The sequence below is a fragment of the Kryptolebias marmoratus genome, linkage group LG17 (assembly GCF_001649575.2).
Source record: "Kryptolebias marmoratus isolate JLee-2015 linkage group LG17, ASM164957v2, whole genome shotgun sequence".
NCBI classification, from domain to species: domain Eukaryota; kingdom Metazoa; phylum Chordata; class Actinopteri; order Cyprinodontiformes; family Rivulidae; genus Kryptolebias; species Kryptolebias marmoratus.
The window spans coordinates 11,576,684-11,595,422 of record NC_051446.1 but is presented as its reverse complement, the minus strand read 5'-3'; the positions used below and the strand labels follow the sequence as shown (position 1 = coordinate 11,595,422).

Here is an 18,739-nt window from a genome sequence, read left to right as displayed (position 1 = left end):
GGCACTTACATAATGTTTAACTATAATGAACAAAAAGTCACACAGATATGGATGTAAATTCAATTTAAACAAATGTCTGCCATCAAAGACACTATTAGTTAATGACTGAAGTGATTGTACTAATCTCACTTCCACTCCTTTGTGTAAATTTCCGTCTGTTTAAGTAAGCGTTTCTCTGTCATTTTAAATTCTACATTATTATATATATGAATAAAGCTTGTGCTTGGCTGACACTTTGTCAGCAGTTTCACACAGAACACCAAATTGTCCCAACCCAGAGGATTTACATTTCATTGACATTTCTTTGCTTGTCTGACAGAGAGGTGATTAAAAAATAAGTTGATTTTTACAAGACCTGGTGGAGAGGTGGGCAGAATAATTTAATTTGAATGCTTCATTATCTGCTTTACTTTTAATAGTTCTGGGAAAAGATTTACAAATACTTAGAACTTGCATTTCCAATTAGTATATTAAGAAGGAAACAACATAGACAATAAGACAGATGATCTCTCTCTGGCACGAAAAACCCATTACAACAACATATTACACAATAAAACAAAAATGGAGATGTTTGGAGGGCTTGGTTCTTGACATGGGTCGCTAAAGAGATTTCTTCTTTCAATAAGGGATGAACAGGCTAGGTTAAAAAAATGGTTTTGAGGTAAGTTTGTTCAAATAGCCAGAGATCTAAAAATCTGCTGTGCTACTGTTCAGGAATGTCTTTCTGCTCATATAAATCACAATTAATGTATTCATAATAAATAAATATGTAGCCTGCAGCACATCAATTTAAGCCATAAAATCTACAACAACAGGGAGACTTCATATCAGTAACTGTGAGATTTTGGGGTGATGTCACGATTTTCATATAATATAATGTGATTTAGGGGAGAACTTCCAAATGATACATTGGCACATTCAAAGGTGGAAATGGGTAGAAATCACTGGGTGGACAGTTGTATTCATGAAAAAAAAAAAAGATTTGTTTGCCTAAAACATTTCATTGCATAAATAAACGTGTGATTTGAAACTATGCAACATGTACTAAATGATATGTGATAACTATTGACACACAATAGAATTTTAAAGTTTTCAAAAGGTAGATTCTCCTACACCTTCAGGTTTGGTCTAGTGTTTGCTTTCAACGACAGCTGACAGGTTTGCGATTGGGTCATGCTAGCGTGGCTAAATCTCCTAGAACTAGTACATAGCTGCATCCTGATGATGTCCAAGAGAGTTCTGCCAGGGCGAGTGCACAGAGCGTGGTGAGGGTGCCAGAGAGCATATCCCAGAAATGGAAAATAGTAGGAAAAACCTATCTGGCAAGTACCAGCAGCGCCATGATTGCCTTCACACTTTTCCAAATTTGCCACGATCCAGCCACATTCTAATCACCCGGAGCCCAAAAAAATCCCAAAGTCTCCATTTAGAGCCTTAAGAAAGAAAAGAGAAAGGCTATAGCTGCAGGAAAAATGAAATGGTTTCAATAAAGCTCAGGGTGAATAGTAACTTGAGTGATAAAGTGAGTGAAAGAGAAATTGATTTAAAGGCCAGGAGAACAAAAATAATGGGAGGCTCATTTGGCCGTAACAGAATGAGGTGAAGGAGTGAGGAAACCTGACAGTTGGACTTTGCGGTCTGACAACAATGCCGCTTTGATGTGATAATACTGCCCCCCCACCCCCCACCCCCATGTCAACGTTACCACCAGGAGGGATTTGACAGGCACGACTCTGCAACATTTAGCCTGTATATGCCTGGCCTGGCCCCTGACAAATCAGCTGGTTAAGAGCTGTCAAAGGCTCTGTGTGTGTGTGTGTGTGTGTGTGTGTGTGCAACATCATCTGTATTGAGTTACGCAGCTGGCCGATCTGGCCTAAAGCATCAGCAGATGCAGAGAGGGAGAAACTCATTAGCTCATTAGCAGGGCTGAAATGAGACAGATGCAGAAAGTGAGAGAAAGAGGCAGTCGTGCTGATGCAGGGACCTCACTGCTTCTGATGTCAGGGGTCGACATCGCCACCGGTTGTTGTGACACGAGTCAGCTTTTTCCTCTTCACATGAAATTATACAATAATCATGCAGTGCAGTGTTCAGACATACACCGAGTCTGAAATCTCAGATATATAATAGCCTTAGAGCACTTTTTTTTTTTAAAGTTCAAATAAAAGTTTCCAAGGACAAAATAAATGCAGTATTACTTCAATAACATTTTTTCAGTTGTTTTCAAGATGATTTCTAACTCACCAGAGAAATTAATCCTTGAGTTGTGCAATTTAAAAGCACAAGTTCAAGAATGTCATAATTTACAGTTTTCAAATTGTTTTTTTCTGCTGAACAAATAAAATCAGTTACATAAATTCTGAAATTGTACATTTACTTGTGACTTTATTAAACAAAGCAATAAAATGACACAAATATTAGAAATGACATTTTTCTGTAATTATATGCAGACAACCAACTTTGTTATTTTTAACATATTTCTTGTATTTCCTGAAAAAAAACAAAAACTTTAATTATATCTTTATTTATATCTTTATATCTTTGATTATAGCGAAACTTCCCGTTACCATGCCCTTAACTAGGGAATGAAAACCCATCTGTAGTTAAGGTGAGCACTCGTAAATAAATAAACAACATCAGCTGGTAAAAATGACCACATAGGGGTTAATTTAAAATACATTCAACTCACGATAAAACAAGGCAGCTCAATATTATAACACAACGAGGACGCTGTATTGTTAATTTTCCAAAACAATCATCGTAAGACTGTACAGCTACGTTGTTCTAATTTCAAAATAAGAAAAGCAGAATTAAATTAATTTGGTAATGCTCAGTTTATCACCTAAATCAGATTTTTTGAATGTCTAGAAAATCTTTTTAGAAAATCATAACAAAAAACAAAACTAATTTAACTAAAAAAAACTATTTATTTATTTTACATTTGAAATTTTAGTTTGAAATGCAGTTTCACTTCTAATGATTTTCAGCATGAGAGCTCAAATCACTTTTGTAGAGCTTGTAACCAAATGTTACATAAATCCAAAGCAACGCTGAGCAGTCTACTGCAGCCACCGTTTGAGAGGGAAACATAAAGGAAACAACTCTTTGAATAATATGAATATCTGTGCAGTCAAAGCTGAAAAAGCACTGCTGAAAAATTGTAAAATAATGTAACTGCTGACACCTAATTACTACAGCTAACTGTGCTGACAGGCTGCTGATGTCTGGACTGGAGAGCGTTCTTTTTAATAATGGAAGAGTCGTTAAAAAATACAAATCCAAAGAAATAATGCAACTGTTGTTTTGACAAGAGTCTGTCTTCCCAACGCCTCACAGGCATCAGGTATTAATGAGGTACTGATAAGTTGTTTCCAAACCATGGTGCTTTTTCAGAAGCATTTCCGATATAACACCTGCCCCATGATGAACCAGCTCATGTACTTAAAGTACTATTAACTGTAGGCTCTTTAAAAAAAACTTCAGTATTGTCACAAAATAGTAACGAGTGGCCTTTTGAAGGAATATGGGATTAAAACACTTCAACGCTGACCTAACTTTTTTAACAGGTATCCTACAGCCAATTGTCTTTTTAAACAGTCAGGTCATAGACCCTTCACTACCCGCTGTTATAAGCAAGCATACTTTAATTCACCAGCAGCCCATAATTACCACTCAGAGGTTCCCAGTAAAAGTTATACTATAATGCTTTATTTGTTAATACTGCTTAACCTAGAGCGTAAAGACGAGGTTAAAACATCACTGTATGGGTACAGAAGGGACCCTGACTTGGAAAACTTGTGAATTTAAAATACAATAAAAACAACAAAAGTTTCTGATATTAGTTTAAGTTTTCACAATACTGTGGAATGTTTAATCCATCAGAAGAATGGGAAAAATTTGGTCTAATGTTTTCAATGCCGACTCATTTGGATGTTTTTGTTTTTTTTTCTAAACAAAGTAAATCTGATTAACTTTTTAATTAAGGATTAAAACAACAATCTTGGAACAAGAAAACCAACTGGACAAAGTCATCTGAACTTAATGATCAGATTATCATTATAACCATTATAAGTTAATATAAAAGAAATAGACACATCAGGTCATAAACCCTTCACTACCTCCACTAATAAGCTTAGTGCTCATTTCCAGGAACAGTAATCGTGATAAAATCCTTTATGTTTATTAAAAATCTTGGGCAAAAATTGTATCCCAGGAGGATGAGCCGCTTCATCTCAGACACCGTCTGATATGTTATCACTGCTTCACATTTACTTCAATTATTAAAAAAGGTGGTTCAGAAGCAAAGACATATTTGTACATCAACTTGATTAGCCACAAGTTGTTGGATTCTATCACAACTAAACAATGAGGTGATTTAAGAGATAAACAAGAGTTGTTCTTTCTTTTATTTTTTTATTTTTTGGTTGGATCAGCATATTTTTAAACCATTAAATGGGTAATTTTCTTTGTCTGAACTGTGTATACTGTGTGTGCTTGCATCCATAAATGTGACAGAAGTAGGATCCAATGTAAAACTACACATTTATTTTACCTGTTAAAGTGCCCCAGCTGGTTGTGTTACATGAGTTAGACAAAAAAAAAAATTCAGAATCTGATTTCTAAAAAGCGAGAGTTGTATCATAAAATGAGACAAGAGGTTCAGTGTGGCCAGACACTTTGTTTACAGCTGGGTAGGTTGTTTGTAGTTTACGGTTCATGGGTATCGAGGTCATCGAGACACTGAGCAGTGGGCGAGAAACAGAGAGGGAAGAATATGTCTCCTCAAGAGAGGCTCAGTGGAGAAATCATCTGCAAACATTCATTGGAATTCTGTTTTTTTAGATTGAAATTATATTTTTTTTACATAACTGTAGTGACATGAACCATTGCGGTCAGTCAATATGGGTGTGCCATTTTCATTTCTTAGAACAATTTATCATTTTTATCAACACACTTTTGGAAACATTTGGTTTGTCCCTGGCTTTTGATGAGTTTAGTATTATAGTAATCACACTTTTTTTTGCTTTTGTGCAGAATAATGCAAGTATCAGATAGAAACTCAATATAGGCCGATTCTCATTTTTAAATGTCTCAGATCAATAACGGGGACAAAAAATTATTGATCAAGATGTCCTTAGCCTATAAAACTGTTTTGTTCAGGTCAAAATATTTGATGCTGAATTTATGCAAAACTCTGCTTAAAGATGGTTAGGAGAGGGTTATGCTAAGTTATGACATGCTATAGTTGTTTTTTTTTTTACTGCTTTATATGTTTGAATCTACTTTTTGGTTAAAAATTAAAGCATCAACATTTCTATTTGCGCAAATCTGGTCTATTTCATTCCCTTTCTCAGCAGTAATGCTCTTTCACTTCACCTGAAAGAGAAAGTCTTCACCACTGCCAAGCTTGCAAAGTCCTCCTGAAGAGCCAGAAACAAACACTGACGGGACTGAAATAACAGAGAAACTCAACACAGCAGGCCTGTTGATTACTAGTACAACCACAAATACACACCGGTAAACACACTAAATACACACAAATACAAAGTAAAGAAGTTGGTGCTGCAGAAAAGCTATTCTGAGGCAAAAAAAAAAGAAAACTGGGACAAAACATTGTTCTACTCACACAGAGCAATGCAAACCATTTCACAGAGAACAGCAAGTTCTATACAAACCAAAACATCCCTTTTTATTTTATCTCACGCAGAAAACAGCTGCTGTTTGATGCTCAGTTTTCAATCAGATTTCAGAAACAGATTTGCGTTTTAATTTGCAGACTCACACGCGGCTGGCATAAAGAGCCACCCAGAATTCACTAAGCTGGTCCTTAAAATATGTTTAAGCTTAAAATCCTTCCATCTGCTTCTTCATTTTATTTCAGTCTGAACAGAAGTCCTTCAGTTCTGCTTTTATTAGAAAACTGAACAAATTACTTTATTAGGCTTCAATTTAGAATATTGTTTTTATTATATAACTCATTACTGGTGGGTGACAAACTCAACTCAGGCTTTGAACAGAGAAGAAAATGTACAATAAATTCCAAAAATTAAAGACTGTATTCCTTGAAATAACCGTATTGCTTGCTGCCTTTCATGCCAAAGTTTTAAACTAAGATCATCTTATGTTGAGAAATAACAGAGTTATAGCTATTATAGTCAAACTTTGGGTAAGTTTGATTGCTTGTGGCACCCATCTTGAATTAGAATTGAAAAAGCTTTAACCAAAATATCGCCCAACATGCTGCGCTCAAAGTATGTATTAGAGACAATATTTAGCTACTATCACAGCTAACTTTGCCTCGATATCTGTAAAACTGTCTGAGTCCTGGACATTTTTTGTATTTTCTAGGGTCAATTAGATCAGGTGGTCATCTTAAATTGGGTTGAGTCTAAAAGTTAATCAGTTGTAGATGTCAATCCAAAGATTACATTCTGAAGGTTTTATTAAAATCCGGTCAGTGGTTCCTGAGATGTTTTGTTAAAAAACAAACAAACAGGGTTGATTCCAATGGTTAATGGCAAAGTTTGAAACACAAATCTTGTGCATTTGAGTTTGTGCTCAGGCTATAATTTGCACATCAGTCTCAGTAACTACCACACTAATATGAGTAGAATTGACTGAGTTGCAGCCATTTTTTCAAATATCAACCTAACCAAAATAAAATACCAAAGACTTTCAGACTTCTACCACATTTGTAGTAAGTTTATATATTATGTGCAACTGAAGAAAGACTGCTAGCTCAAACAAAAGCATATTTCATTCATCCAGTCCAACTTGCATATTTAGCTCCAATTTTTGATCCTATATTTTTTTATATCAGCTGCTTGGAATTTGCTTGTCTTTGTTGGCAGGCATGAAATAAAGAAAGAGCGAGAAGCTCTAAAACCGAGAGACAGATGATGTGGATGAAACAGGAAATTTGCTCTTCACAGTGCAACCGAAGTCAAACAACATCAGTGTGGGTACAGTGCATTTGGAAGATAATATAAACCGTAGAAAGAGGAGAGAAAGCAAAAACAATGTGGGTGCAGTAAAGAGATTTCAAGAGGCCTATAAAAAGGCAATACAAAAAAAGAGGCAATGACAAAGAATAAGGTGATTTGGGTAGAAAACTAGAAATATGACAACAAAACAAAATTTTGACAAAATAATCTGAGTGAAATGAAACTATATGTCCAAATATTTTTTCACAAACATCTCCATAAATCAGATAACATTACACCTCTGACTTCCTCACAGTTTACAGTATTGTACAAATGAAAGATTTGTTTTTCTGTTTGTTTATGTACATCCCCTTGTCCAATAAATCTTACCGTAGTGAGACAGTTTTGTTTTTTTTGTTTTTGGACACTGTCTTTAATTAAAAAGTGAACATCCTACATCACAGAGGCAAGATGAGGCGATAAACCTCCGGAGGTTAGAACAGAGGATGCTGCAACATACTGAGCTTTTGGACCAGTTCCTGATTGTTAGAGGGATGCGTGTTTGAAGGCGGTAACCACAGCTTTGTGGAGGCTGAGTCAAACCAGCCACAGAATTGAGGGCAGAGCCAAATTATGTCCTAAAGGTTAGAGAACAGGATGAAAAGGAGGAAGAGGAGTGAGAGGAGAGGGCAAAGAGAGGCTTTCCAGTTAGAAGAGAAACAATTCTGCATTTGGAAGTCCGAACTACAATGTGAGATTTAATAAAAGCCTAATTTCAACAACAAACAAGTTAGGATGCTGTGTAAAATGTAAAAGAAAAAATCCTGTAAACCCTTTTTTTTTAAACAAAATGGAACATAGTGAACATATCAAATCTTTCAACTAAGAAATTTTACAGTATTTGGGAAACAAGGTAATTTTGAATTTTATGCCAGTGACCTATCAAAAAAGCTGGGACAGGGTTATTTTTACTACTGTGAAGCATCTCCTCTTCTTTCATCATCAGTCTGTAAACATCTGAGGAGAGCAGCTGCTGGAGGTTTTGGAGGGAACGGTCTCCCATTCTTGTCTGATGGAGGATTCCCAGGTCATCTTTGGATTTTTTTTTTGTTCCATGATACGTCAAATGTTTTCAGTTGGTGAGAGGTCTGAACTGCAGGCAGGTCCGTTCAGCACCTGGACTTGTCTACTATAAAGCCACGCTGTTGCAATGAGAGGTGTATGCAGTTTACCATTGTCTCTATACCTCTGAAAAAGATATTTGGATGGGAGCATATTTTGTTCTAAAACTTGTATATAATTTTCTGCATTGATGGTGCCTTTACAGGTGTGTAAGCTGCCCATACTGTAGACATAACGCACCCTCATACCATCAGAGAGGCTGGCTTTTGAACTGAGCTTTGATAACAGACTTGTGATCCCTCTCTTCTTTAATGGTTTCTAAAAAGAATTTCAATTTTCGATTTGTCTGACACAGAACAGTTCTCTACTTTGCCTTAATCCATTTCAAATGAGCTTTGGTTCTGAGAAGACGGCAACATTTCTGGATGGTGTTCACATCTTGCTTCTTCTTTGCCTGATAGAGCTTTAAGCAGCATCTGTGGATGTCAGCGTGAACTGTGTTTACAGACAGTGATCTGTGGAAGTGTTCCTGAGTGAGAAATTTAGCCTCTCTAAAATGCTTTCTAAAAAAAACTAATTTTCTGACTGACCTATTGACAATTAACCTAATTAATTGAAATTACTTATTTGTACCACATACTTTTACAGCCTTTTGTTGCCCCGTTTCAACTTTTTTGAGATGTGCTGCTGCTATTAAATTCAAAATCATTTTATTTTTCTAAAAATGGTATGAATTTCTTTATTCAAGCATTTATTATGTTTACTACGTTCTATTTTGAATAAATCATGGGTCTATAAGATTTGCATTCTGTTTTTATTTACATTTTACACAACGTCCCAACTTTTTTGGAACTGGGTTTGTTTAACTGTTGGCAGGGGTGGGCAATCCTGGTCCTGGGGGGCCACTATCCTGCATGTTTTCCTTGTTTCTCTGCTCCAACACACCTGATTCAGTGGTTCAATCACCTCTTCATGTTCTGCAGAAGCCTGTTAATCACCCATTGATTCAAATCAGGTGTGTTAGAACAGAGAAACAAGTAAAACATGCAGGATGGTGGCCCTCCAGGACCAGGATTGGCCACCCCTAGTCTAGAGCATGACAGCCAGATATTGCACAGTGTGAACCTGACTGAAGTCTGCTCAGTCTTAAGACACAGGCATTAAAAAGACCAGCATACAAACCACACGAACTTACCTTGTTTCCAATTGCTTTCTTAGGTGGAAAGACGAATGTGTCCACTTGTGGAAACCTGGATCTCAAGTGGTTGTGAAGCTCCCTGAACTCAGCGTAACGTCTGTACACGTTCCACTCATTATCCAGGATGCGGATGTATACCTAAGAAAAGGCAAACACATTAATACCAACATAATTGTCATAACCATCTCAATGACCACCAGGAGCATGTCTGTAAAGTATGCAAGTAAATAAACTGAATAGTCCTGTCCATTTCTTGCCTTGACAAGAGAACAGAACCGAAACTCTAGGAAATGGTCTATTTTCAAATTATAAATTGTGCAAAATATACAAATACAAGAGAAAGAATGAAAAACAGACCCATAGCAGACTAATGGGTGACATCTTTTTGTTGCAGTTTAAGCACTTACAGGGCTTCACAATAAAAGGAAGGAGATTAAACAGAATGAGTTCAATATATATCCTTAAAAACATGCATCTTCGCCTACATATCGCAACACATAACAGAAAGTGTCTACAGACGTGACTGTGGTGCCACCATTTCTGTGCTCCATTAGCTGCTTTATTCAGACTCATGAAAGTTGGAGGGACTGGAGAGAGAATGAAAGATGGGCCTAATACAAGAATAAAAAAAGAGGGGGGAGTTGGGTTTTATGTTCACAGAGAAAAAAAAACAGGCCACGCAGACAGACAAAAGAGGGAGCAGAACAGCTTTTTTTGAGGTTTCTATTTTAAAAATGTCCAAATGCAAAGAAGAAAAAAATCTACAGGGTGAATTGAAAACGATGAAACAGAAAGGGATTTAAAAACAACCAAATGAATGCCAGACTACTTCGATCTCTATCAGGCAAATTCAAAACATAAACAAGCATCAAAACAGTATCGTAATGCAGAGCTTGATGCTCTCTTTTTAATCCACACGTTTCTAAAAGTACTGTGTGTATATTGCTGCTTTCAAAGCTGCAGCCTTTCCCAGGCGTTCGGCAAAGAGTAGGACTCATTCTGCTGCATATTGTTTCAAATCCTTGCCTTAGGTCTGGGTCGGATGAAGTTCAACGAGCACCAGTGCTCTTAGACTCACAGCTTTACACATTTTTATGCTGAGCTGCTCAGCTAAACTGCAGCCTGTTAGGCAGCTGGGAATGAAGAGTGTCACCCAAATACACAAAAACTCGAGGATCTTTCAACAGGAGCGCGTTGCAGTAACATAAGAGTATTTGGGTGCCCCTCCCTCTGACACCTTACTATTGTGAAATACTGGGAACAGGGCTTCCTGCAGTTTTTCAAATTTGACAATCTGCCATCCCCACCCACTTCGAACACTGATGGTCCAAGAGTGTGGGAGTGAAAAAGAAAGCAACGACTGAACTCTCCTCTCGAACTCATTCTTCTCACAACTATTTCTGTCACTTTTTGTGTGTACAAATGAGCTCAACACAATGATTGCTTCCAGGATAGACTGTAAAAATGCACGCTTTCATCCCCTTAATTAAACAATTAGCGCATCTCATCCCGCCCACTGACAGCCTGCTTTTCACCACCAGAGTGGTCGTTGGAAACAGCTTTAAACATTTTTGCCTTAACAAGTGATCATCAGATAGCGTGGCGCAAGAGCCACTTATACGCACACCTAAGAACCATCTGCCCTGGTACTGTTTAAGTCCACCTGGTACCACTACTGGCCCATCAAAGCATAGGCACAGGACCTCTGAGAGTGTCCTTTAGCACCCACATCTTTTAATTGAATCTAGTGGGTTGCTGGATGGACCTTTCTTGGATTAGTTTTATCCTCAGACAGATTAGATTGAGATACGAGGAGTTAAGAGCTCTGTCCAATGCAATGGACTATATCTTTGCTGCGAGTGGGGCACAGTGTTTAGTGCAGTTACCACAGGATGTGGGGTTTGTTAAGGTTATGGTTAGGGTGTAGTAAGGTGGGGAGACTAAAGAGTGATTGCTAAAAGCATTAAAGGCACAAAGCTGTATGTTTTGCACATGGACAAACTAACTTGCTGAATGATAATCAAAATAAAAACAATCTTATCAAACATTTCTGTTACTCATAAAAACAATTTTAATCAGTGATGCTTGTATGAAATTAAAAAAATCAAAGACAGATGCAGCATGTTTCAAACATGTGCAAACCCAAGTAATAGAAAGTTAGACAAATATCCAACATGAAGGAACAAGGCTAATGAAACAGGAGGCTCTACACTTCAAGAAATAAAAGTTATATTTCAGCAGCTGGGTCACCATTAAAAGATATTAACTAAAAAATAAAAAATTATCTACAAAATACAACTTTCAATATTCAAAGCAGTTTATTTAAGCATCATTCAAATATGATATTTTTTCTTTTTTCTTTTGTTTGTTTTGAATTTCCTTTTTTTTAAACTGATGCAAGCAGTAAAAATAAAATTACCAAAATAATTTGTTCAGAAGTCAAAATTGCTCTTAGTAAACTCTGCAAGGGCTAGCCTTTGATGTAGAATGAATGAATGAATAAATAAATACCCTAATTAGACTCTTTAGTAAAATAATATCTATCCATCCATTTTTTCTACCCGTTTTATTCTTTCCATGTCACAGGGAGCTGGTGCCTGTCTCCAGAAGTCAATGGGCGAGAGGCCGGGGACACCCTGGACAAGTTCCATGTTACAAATAGCATATTATTTAAGGGGCATACATAATGTTTTTATAATAAAATCTATTAATCTATTTAATTTATTTCAATCATATTTATTATTTAAACTTTTTGTCAAAACTCAAACTCAATTCTGGAGACGTGGTTGCACAACACCATCCTGTTAAGCAGGGTATTTCTGTGTGTTTGTTTTATTACTCTGCATTTAAACTCTGCACATTTAATCAGTATTGCATATTTCCAATAAAAATTTATTTACTCCTTTAAAAATTACAAACTACCACTGTAAAACTGGCATGTAGGTTTATAATTAAAAGAACTCCACTCATTCCTTCATTTTATTCAAGTACTGAATCTTGTTCAGGGGTGCAGGGAGCTGGTACCGTTCTCCAACGGTCACTTCACTGATTAGTAGTAACTAAAGTAGAACAATAAAGGTAATGCAGTGATAGCACTCTGAGCAGCAATAGTAGTTGAACACAATTTAAGACCTGCTATGAGCAAGCTTCAACTTGCACCAATATACCAAAATGTCTACGCCTATTTTTTTCCAAAACATTTTAAATACCAGATACAACAGCATACAGTAACTTGTTGCGTGCTGCACAAAAGGAAAGACCCAAATCTTGTACATGGCAGTCGTGGCTGACAAGATGAAAGTAGACAAGACCACTAATGGACTTGAGACTCGCCATTTCAGCACTTCATGCCCGACTGAGGAAGCACGTCAACATTTTTATCAGCTGGGGTTTTTTTTGCTCTGCAAGAGAGTCAATGGACAGACATGAATGTCATTTTTTCCAACACAAACTGAAAAATCTTTACTTTTTAAAAAAGTCAAGAAGTTAAAAAAATGCAAAAAGCAGACCTGACAACACGTATTTTTTGAGGTGGTTATTATTGTAGATGAGTTTATTTGGAGATGATTGCCAGCAGCAGGAAAGACCTGCAGCCTCCTTAATCTGTTTCTATATGACAGAAGGATGGTGGAGGAAACTGGACTGTATCACAACCTACTAACTGCACCATGTTATGAATTATGAATGGTCAAATGCTGATTTTTCCCTTTTCACCTGAACTGCCCAATTCTGCAATGTTTTCCATCTGATTTCACCTGAGCATTGATTATTGGTGGACTAGTGCATCATTACTATTTAGTAGTTAAGACAAACTAGGAGTAGGAGTTTGGACAACTTTGGTAGAAAAAGGTTGGCTATTGCCACCAGAAATTTAAACTAATACTAAAAAAGAAAGAAACGGTTGCATTTCCAAGAATCCAGAAATGCTGCTGCCTTCTCTAAAGTTGCTTAAGAAAGTTGAAAGCAAAGCAGGAAACTGTCAATCGGAAAAATAAAAATGTTAAAGGTTTTCTGAAACTCAAGTAAAACTGAACTAAGAAGAAAGACCACACAGGTTGTTCATTCTGCACAGTTTGAACCCACAACTTCTGACATTATTAGGGTGAACTTGTTATCACTGCAGGGGTATCTTGTACATAACTGATCTTCCCTTCATACTGGTAGATGATCCAACTACAATGTTAAAATTGTAACCAGAATGTGGTTGGTCTTTGCAAACTCTCAGATGCATTGTAAAAACAAAGTGGGCTCTCTAGTATGTTCGAAGGAGCGTGATTGGTCAATAAGAATTTTCAGCATGCACAATACTTCTGTAGAGAGGTTGCGGTGGTTTATCATGAGGGTCCTGGGCAGAGCGTGGCAGTTTGTGGTTGCATTGGTAGCATTGTAAAAAAAAAAAAAAGTGAAGCCAGTTTTGGCAATTACTAAAGCTGTATCTTGGAGGACTGCCTTATAGTTTATTTCAAGCAATGGTGTTTAAATAGGAAAAGTAACATCAGTGCTTTAAAATATTCTTTATTGTCTTGTGAAAGAACTTATCAAACCTCTAACAAGTATAGAAATTATCAGGTTGGATAGTTCAGACCCATATGCAGACAATATGGGGAGCTCAAGAAAAACTAAAATTATTTAATCAATTAATCAACAAAAACAAAGGCTGATGAGGTAGCAAAAACTAACAGGAAATACACAGAGGATCACTAGGAGACAGAAGAAGAACCAGACAGTGCATGACAGCAACATGGAAATCAAAGAACCAGAATATTTGGGCTGGGGCTGATGAAGAATTGGACACAGGTGACTAATTGTAAACCAGGAACAGGTGTAGATGGGTGTGGCAGGCTGACAAGGCAAAGCAGTGACTGAGGAAGAATGTGGCAGACAAGATGGGGAGGCACAGTGAGTAAAAACAAACATCACAAATGAAAACACAGGGAACTCAGAACCCATGAAGCAAACAGTACTACAGATCTCATAAACAGAACATAATCAAAAAAGCTAACACAAAAGATTACCAAAAAAAACTCAAAAGGCACAGATCCTAACACAAGTGACTTGTTTAGACACCTTTAAAGACAAATAAATGCACTGATCAATGAATCTTGATCTAGAACAAAATAAATTATCCATAAAGATAACACACTTCAGTCTCCATAACACAACTACCAAAGTTGTATGTCTTTATGTACTTATTGTTACTGAATCTTGGCTCTTGTAGACTACTGGGCATGAAAACTTTGTTCTTATTAGTAAAGATCAGAAAATAGAATCAGAGCAATAGTATCTGGACTTTGTAGGACATCAAATGTCTTCACACATGACAGCGTTAGCACAGCATGCTGTTTATTCTGTCTTATTAGAATATTTCTTTACTCACATTAGCTGGCAGCTCCCTCCCTCTTACTCTATCATTATCACTGTCAAAAATCTTGGCAACTCCCAAAGTGTACCCCTAATATTTGGGCACCAAGGCTTTTAAAACTCATACAAAACTCATTCTAAACAGTGACAGGGATTTTAATGATCGTTTCGAGGGAACATGTGGAAAAGAGTTGATGGGTTTTGTTTGATGTTGAAAGCTGAACTGTGATGAACAGTCCCATCGTGTATGGGTAAAATGGGTTATGAGAGTATTTGAGAAAACCTATTAATACATTAGATGACAATATGTCTTTAGTGAGTTAACTGAGAAAGAACAATCCAACCAAGTTAGTTGAAGTATAATCACAGGTGTTTATTCTAAGTGCTGTCATACTATAATTCAATTTCACATACTAACTGTTCTTTTAAACTAGACTCAAGTGCACACTCACTTCTATTAGCCTCTAGTTACATTTTAGCAAAGGGAAATGTCAAGGAATCTTAATAGAACATGCATGTTGGCTACATCTTTGTCCACCAAGACTTATCTAAGTTACCAAAGTTGTTTCTGTATCCACTCACCCACCCATTTATCTTCAACTACTAATCCAAGGTAAGGTTGCAGAGGCAGCAGGTCAAGGGGTCTCCAAGGAGAGGCAACCAGGAGACATCCTAATCAGATGCCCCAATCACCCCACCTCACTCCTTTTGATCCAGAGGAGTAGCAGCTCTACTCTGTGCTCCTCCAAACTTCACATCCTATCTCTAAGGATGAGCCTCGTTGCTCTAAAAGAAAACAAATTTTAGCTGCCTGAATCTGGGATCTCATTCTGTCAGCCCTCACCTTTGGTTATGAGACATGGATCATGACCGAAAAAAAAAACAATATCCTGGAAACAGGCGGCTGAAAGGAATTTCCTCTACAGTGTGGCTTGCTTCAATCTTAGAGACAGAGTATGAAGATTGGTCATTTGGGAAAAGCTTAAAGACCCCAGGAAATACTCAAAACACTTTGGAATGATTATATATCCGTTCTAGCCTGGGACCACTACAACATTTCCCACAATGATAGAGAGGTGTCTAGGCTTCTCCCCTTGACCTGCTGCCTCTGCAACCCAACTTTGGAAAATCAGTTGAAAATGGATGAATCTGAGGGTTGGAACATAAATGGACCAATGAATTAGAAGCTTTTCCTTTCAACTCAGCTACTTTACCACCCAGAAAAGAGAAATGCCCTAATTACTGCAGACAAAGCCACAATCCATCAATCCTTTTCCCACTCCATCCCGCCATCACTCATGAAAAAGAGACCAAGATACTCCTCCACTTGAAGCAGAGACTCATCTCCAACCCAGAGGGAGCATAACTTTCTTCAGAACTGATTTATCACTCAATAATACATAACACCAACTGCAAAGACTTACTCAAAATTGCTCATTTCTATGTTAATGAAGATTACCTGTTCATGAGAAGGTGAACTTCCAAATATAATTATTGCAAACACTCTGCCAAACACATTTTTTCTCAATCTGAAACATCAAAGAGTGACAGGCAGAAATACCCACTGAGAACAATCAAACCTTGTCAGAAATTAACAAATAAACTTTAGAGATAACATGAATGTCTCATTAAAGTAAATGGGCTTCATGACCAAGAAATAGAGGAGTCATTAAAGGGGCATTTAAAAGTAAAGAAAGCAGCCTGAGTAAGCAGGCTACTGACTAAAACAAGGTGACACAGCGAACATTAGTCACATTTGAGTTAGAGCATTTAGTCTTAGCTTATTAGCACTCCATTTTGTTTGTATTCCAATGACAAGGAAATAAGTAGGGTCCCTTAATAGACTGGCGACCTGTGACATGTGAGTGAAACCTCAAGCCAAAGAGGAAAAAAAAACTAAGACTTTTGCTTTGAGGAAAGAAAAACTGTGCATAGATTTGATGTTATCTAAGATAGAATATTAGTATCACTATTAGTAAGGAAAATAAAATGTAAACCCGGCATTTTGCTGTTATGAAAGTAAAAGCAGCTGCTCTCAGTTATGAATTAGAATCCCCAGCTGACAGTTTAGGAACTGCAAAATGATTTGATCTCCATGTCCCTGTGCATGATTTAAAGTTTTTAACAGCAAAGAGCAAAAAAAAAAAAAACGTCGTTGTAGCTTTTAAAGGTTACCAGACAGAGCAAGTCATCTTTTAAAGGAACCCAGTCATTGCATCGCAATGAAATCACTTCAAAATACAAATTGAAGAGCACTTCAGATACCTGTAGCTTTTTCTTTGCTTGACATTTAGCTGGTTCTTTAGCCGGAGGGTATTCCAATAAGCAGGAGTAGCTGTGAACATAGCTGACAAAGTCACAAAACATAGATGATAATGAAGTGTCTCTCACTGTTTCTACTTCCCAAAGACTTTGGTCTGTAATTGTTCTTCGATCTGTCAAGCAGACAGACTGTAGGAACTCTGACTGGGTGCAAACCCATTTCCAACACCACCGGTGCCCCATACAGAGTCCTCTTGTTCATTTCACAGTTGAAACTATACAAAACCTCCAGGGACAAGTTCAAAATGTCAGACTTCTTCTTTGACAGACGTGTGATATCGCCAAAATGACAGCCGATGAGAGGTAGCGGAAGATGTAGGTTACAAAATTTGTGCAGATTTAAAAGAAGTTATACAAAATAAAAATATTAGGGGAAAATAAATTTGTGACCCTTTTATAGTTCTGAATATCTAAGACAAACAACAACAAAAAAGTCCATCTACACAGTGTTTTATTAAATGTTTGGCTAACTGTCAGACAATGTTGACTGCAACAATCAATGCCAAGGTTTTAAGGGTTCAAGTAAACATTTACCACCCACCTTTCTGTTGCAGGGGATAGATGTTTATAAAAACATATATAAGATGACCCTAAAAGACATAAGAGCTGCCAAACTGTTGTTAACAGTGGGTGTATACAACCTATTTTTCAGTGAGAGAGAATGAGTGAACAAAAGAACCAACTCCAACCAAAACAAAAGCAGCACCGCCTCGTGTCATCAACCCTCCCTTTTCAGAGATCATTGTAGGCCAAACTATTTGCCTAATTAGGCAGAAAATAGAAGCCATTTAGAGGATTTAAGAGGGGGTGGGGGGAACAGTAACAATAACAAAGGGCAGGAGATTGAAGGCGTTAATGTGTCCTTTCCCAATTTTGGCAAGCAACATAGAGTTCTTTTTCCCCATGCTTCACCGCCATGGTTTGGTAGAAGTCTTGTCCACTTGTCGGTCATGACTTTCCAGAGTACAACCCTTTTCGCACAGTCTCTTCGGGGCGAAACTGTTGTGCTTTCATTGCAACTCAGTTTTGTTTGTTACAAAGACAAAATAGTCAATGCACCTCTAAGTTAAGTAGGATTCTACAAACCCTATAAGCTGTTTGAAAGTGCTTTGTATGGTTAATGCAAACAAGTTGAACAAAGGTTGGTTCTTGAGAGTCATGATAGCGAAGAGTAAAAAAATCATTCAAATATAATAAAAATTTTAATAATTTGGGACCTTAATATTCAAAATTAGATCTTATTAGTAACTAAAAAAATATCATACTAAATAGAACTGACCTGCCAAAGTCAGAATTTAGTTCAAAGCATCACCTCCTAAATTTGAGCAAAATTGTAAATGTAGAATATAAATCATGCCAGAATTTTAATCTACTAAAAGTGTAAAAAAGTAATGTAAAAAAGTGATAAGTAAATGAGTCTTATGATCTTTATTGTTCCCATTTGTAGAGATTGTCACAAAATAACACAAGTGCTCAGCATGCCTGACCCAATGGTGTTGTTTCAAATCACTTAAGAAAGTGGATGCTATTCGACGTTAGAGATAGGTTTGAAAACAGCTTCTGAATGTGTTAATGTCACTTTCTTGTCAGAATGTGGTGTGAGCGTGGCGAACCCAATCCGCAGACTCATCTTTAGAAACAAAAACTGATTTATTTATATAAAAAGAAGAAAACAAAAAGCTGACGTGGCAGCAAAACTAACTATAACAAAAATCCAGATAATAACAAAGGCAGGACAAGGCAAGGCAAAAACAAAGAGGGACCAGACTGGAACCAAACACGAACAAACAACAATGAATCGGCAGGGAGG

The 18,739-nt window shown here is 37.0% G+C and overlaps 1 protein-coding gene across 1 annotated transcript in view; it reads right to left on the bottom strand.

Annotated features, from left to right (window-relative positions):
* The window catches only part of snx29 (sorting nexin 29), a 166,635-nt gene that overhangs the window by 19,180 nt on the left and 128,716 nt on the right, over window positions 1-18,739 (bottom strand). Inside the window, exon 20 of the mRNA XM_017416208.3 lies at window positions 9,244-9,384. Coding sequence (XP_017271697.1) covers window positions 9,244-9,384 — 141 coding nt within the window. The remainder of the gene's footprint in view (window positions 1-9,243; window positions 9,385-18,739) is intronic.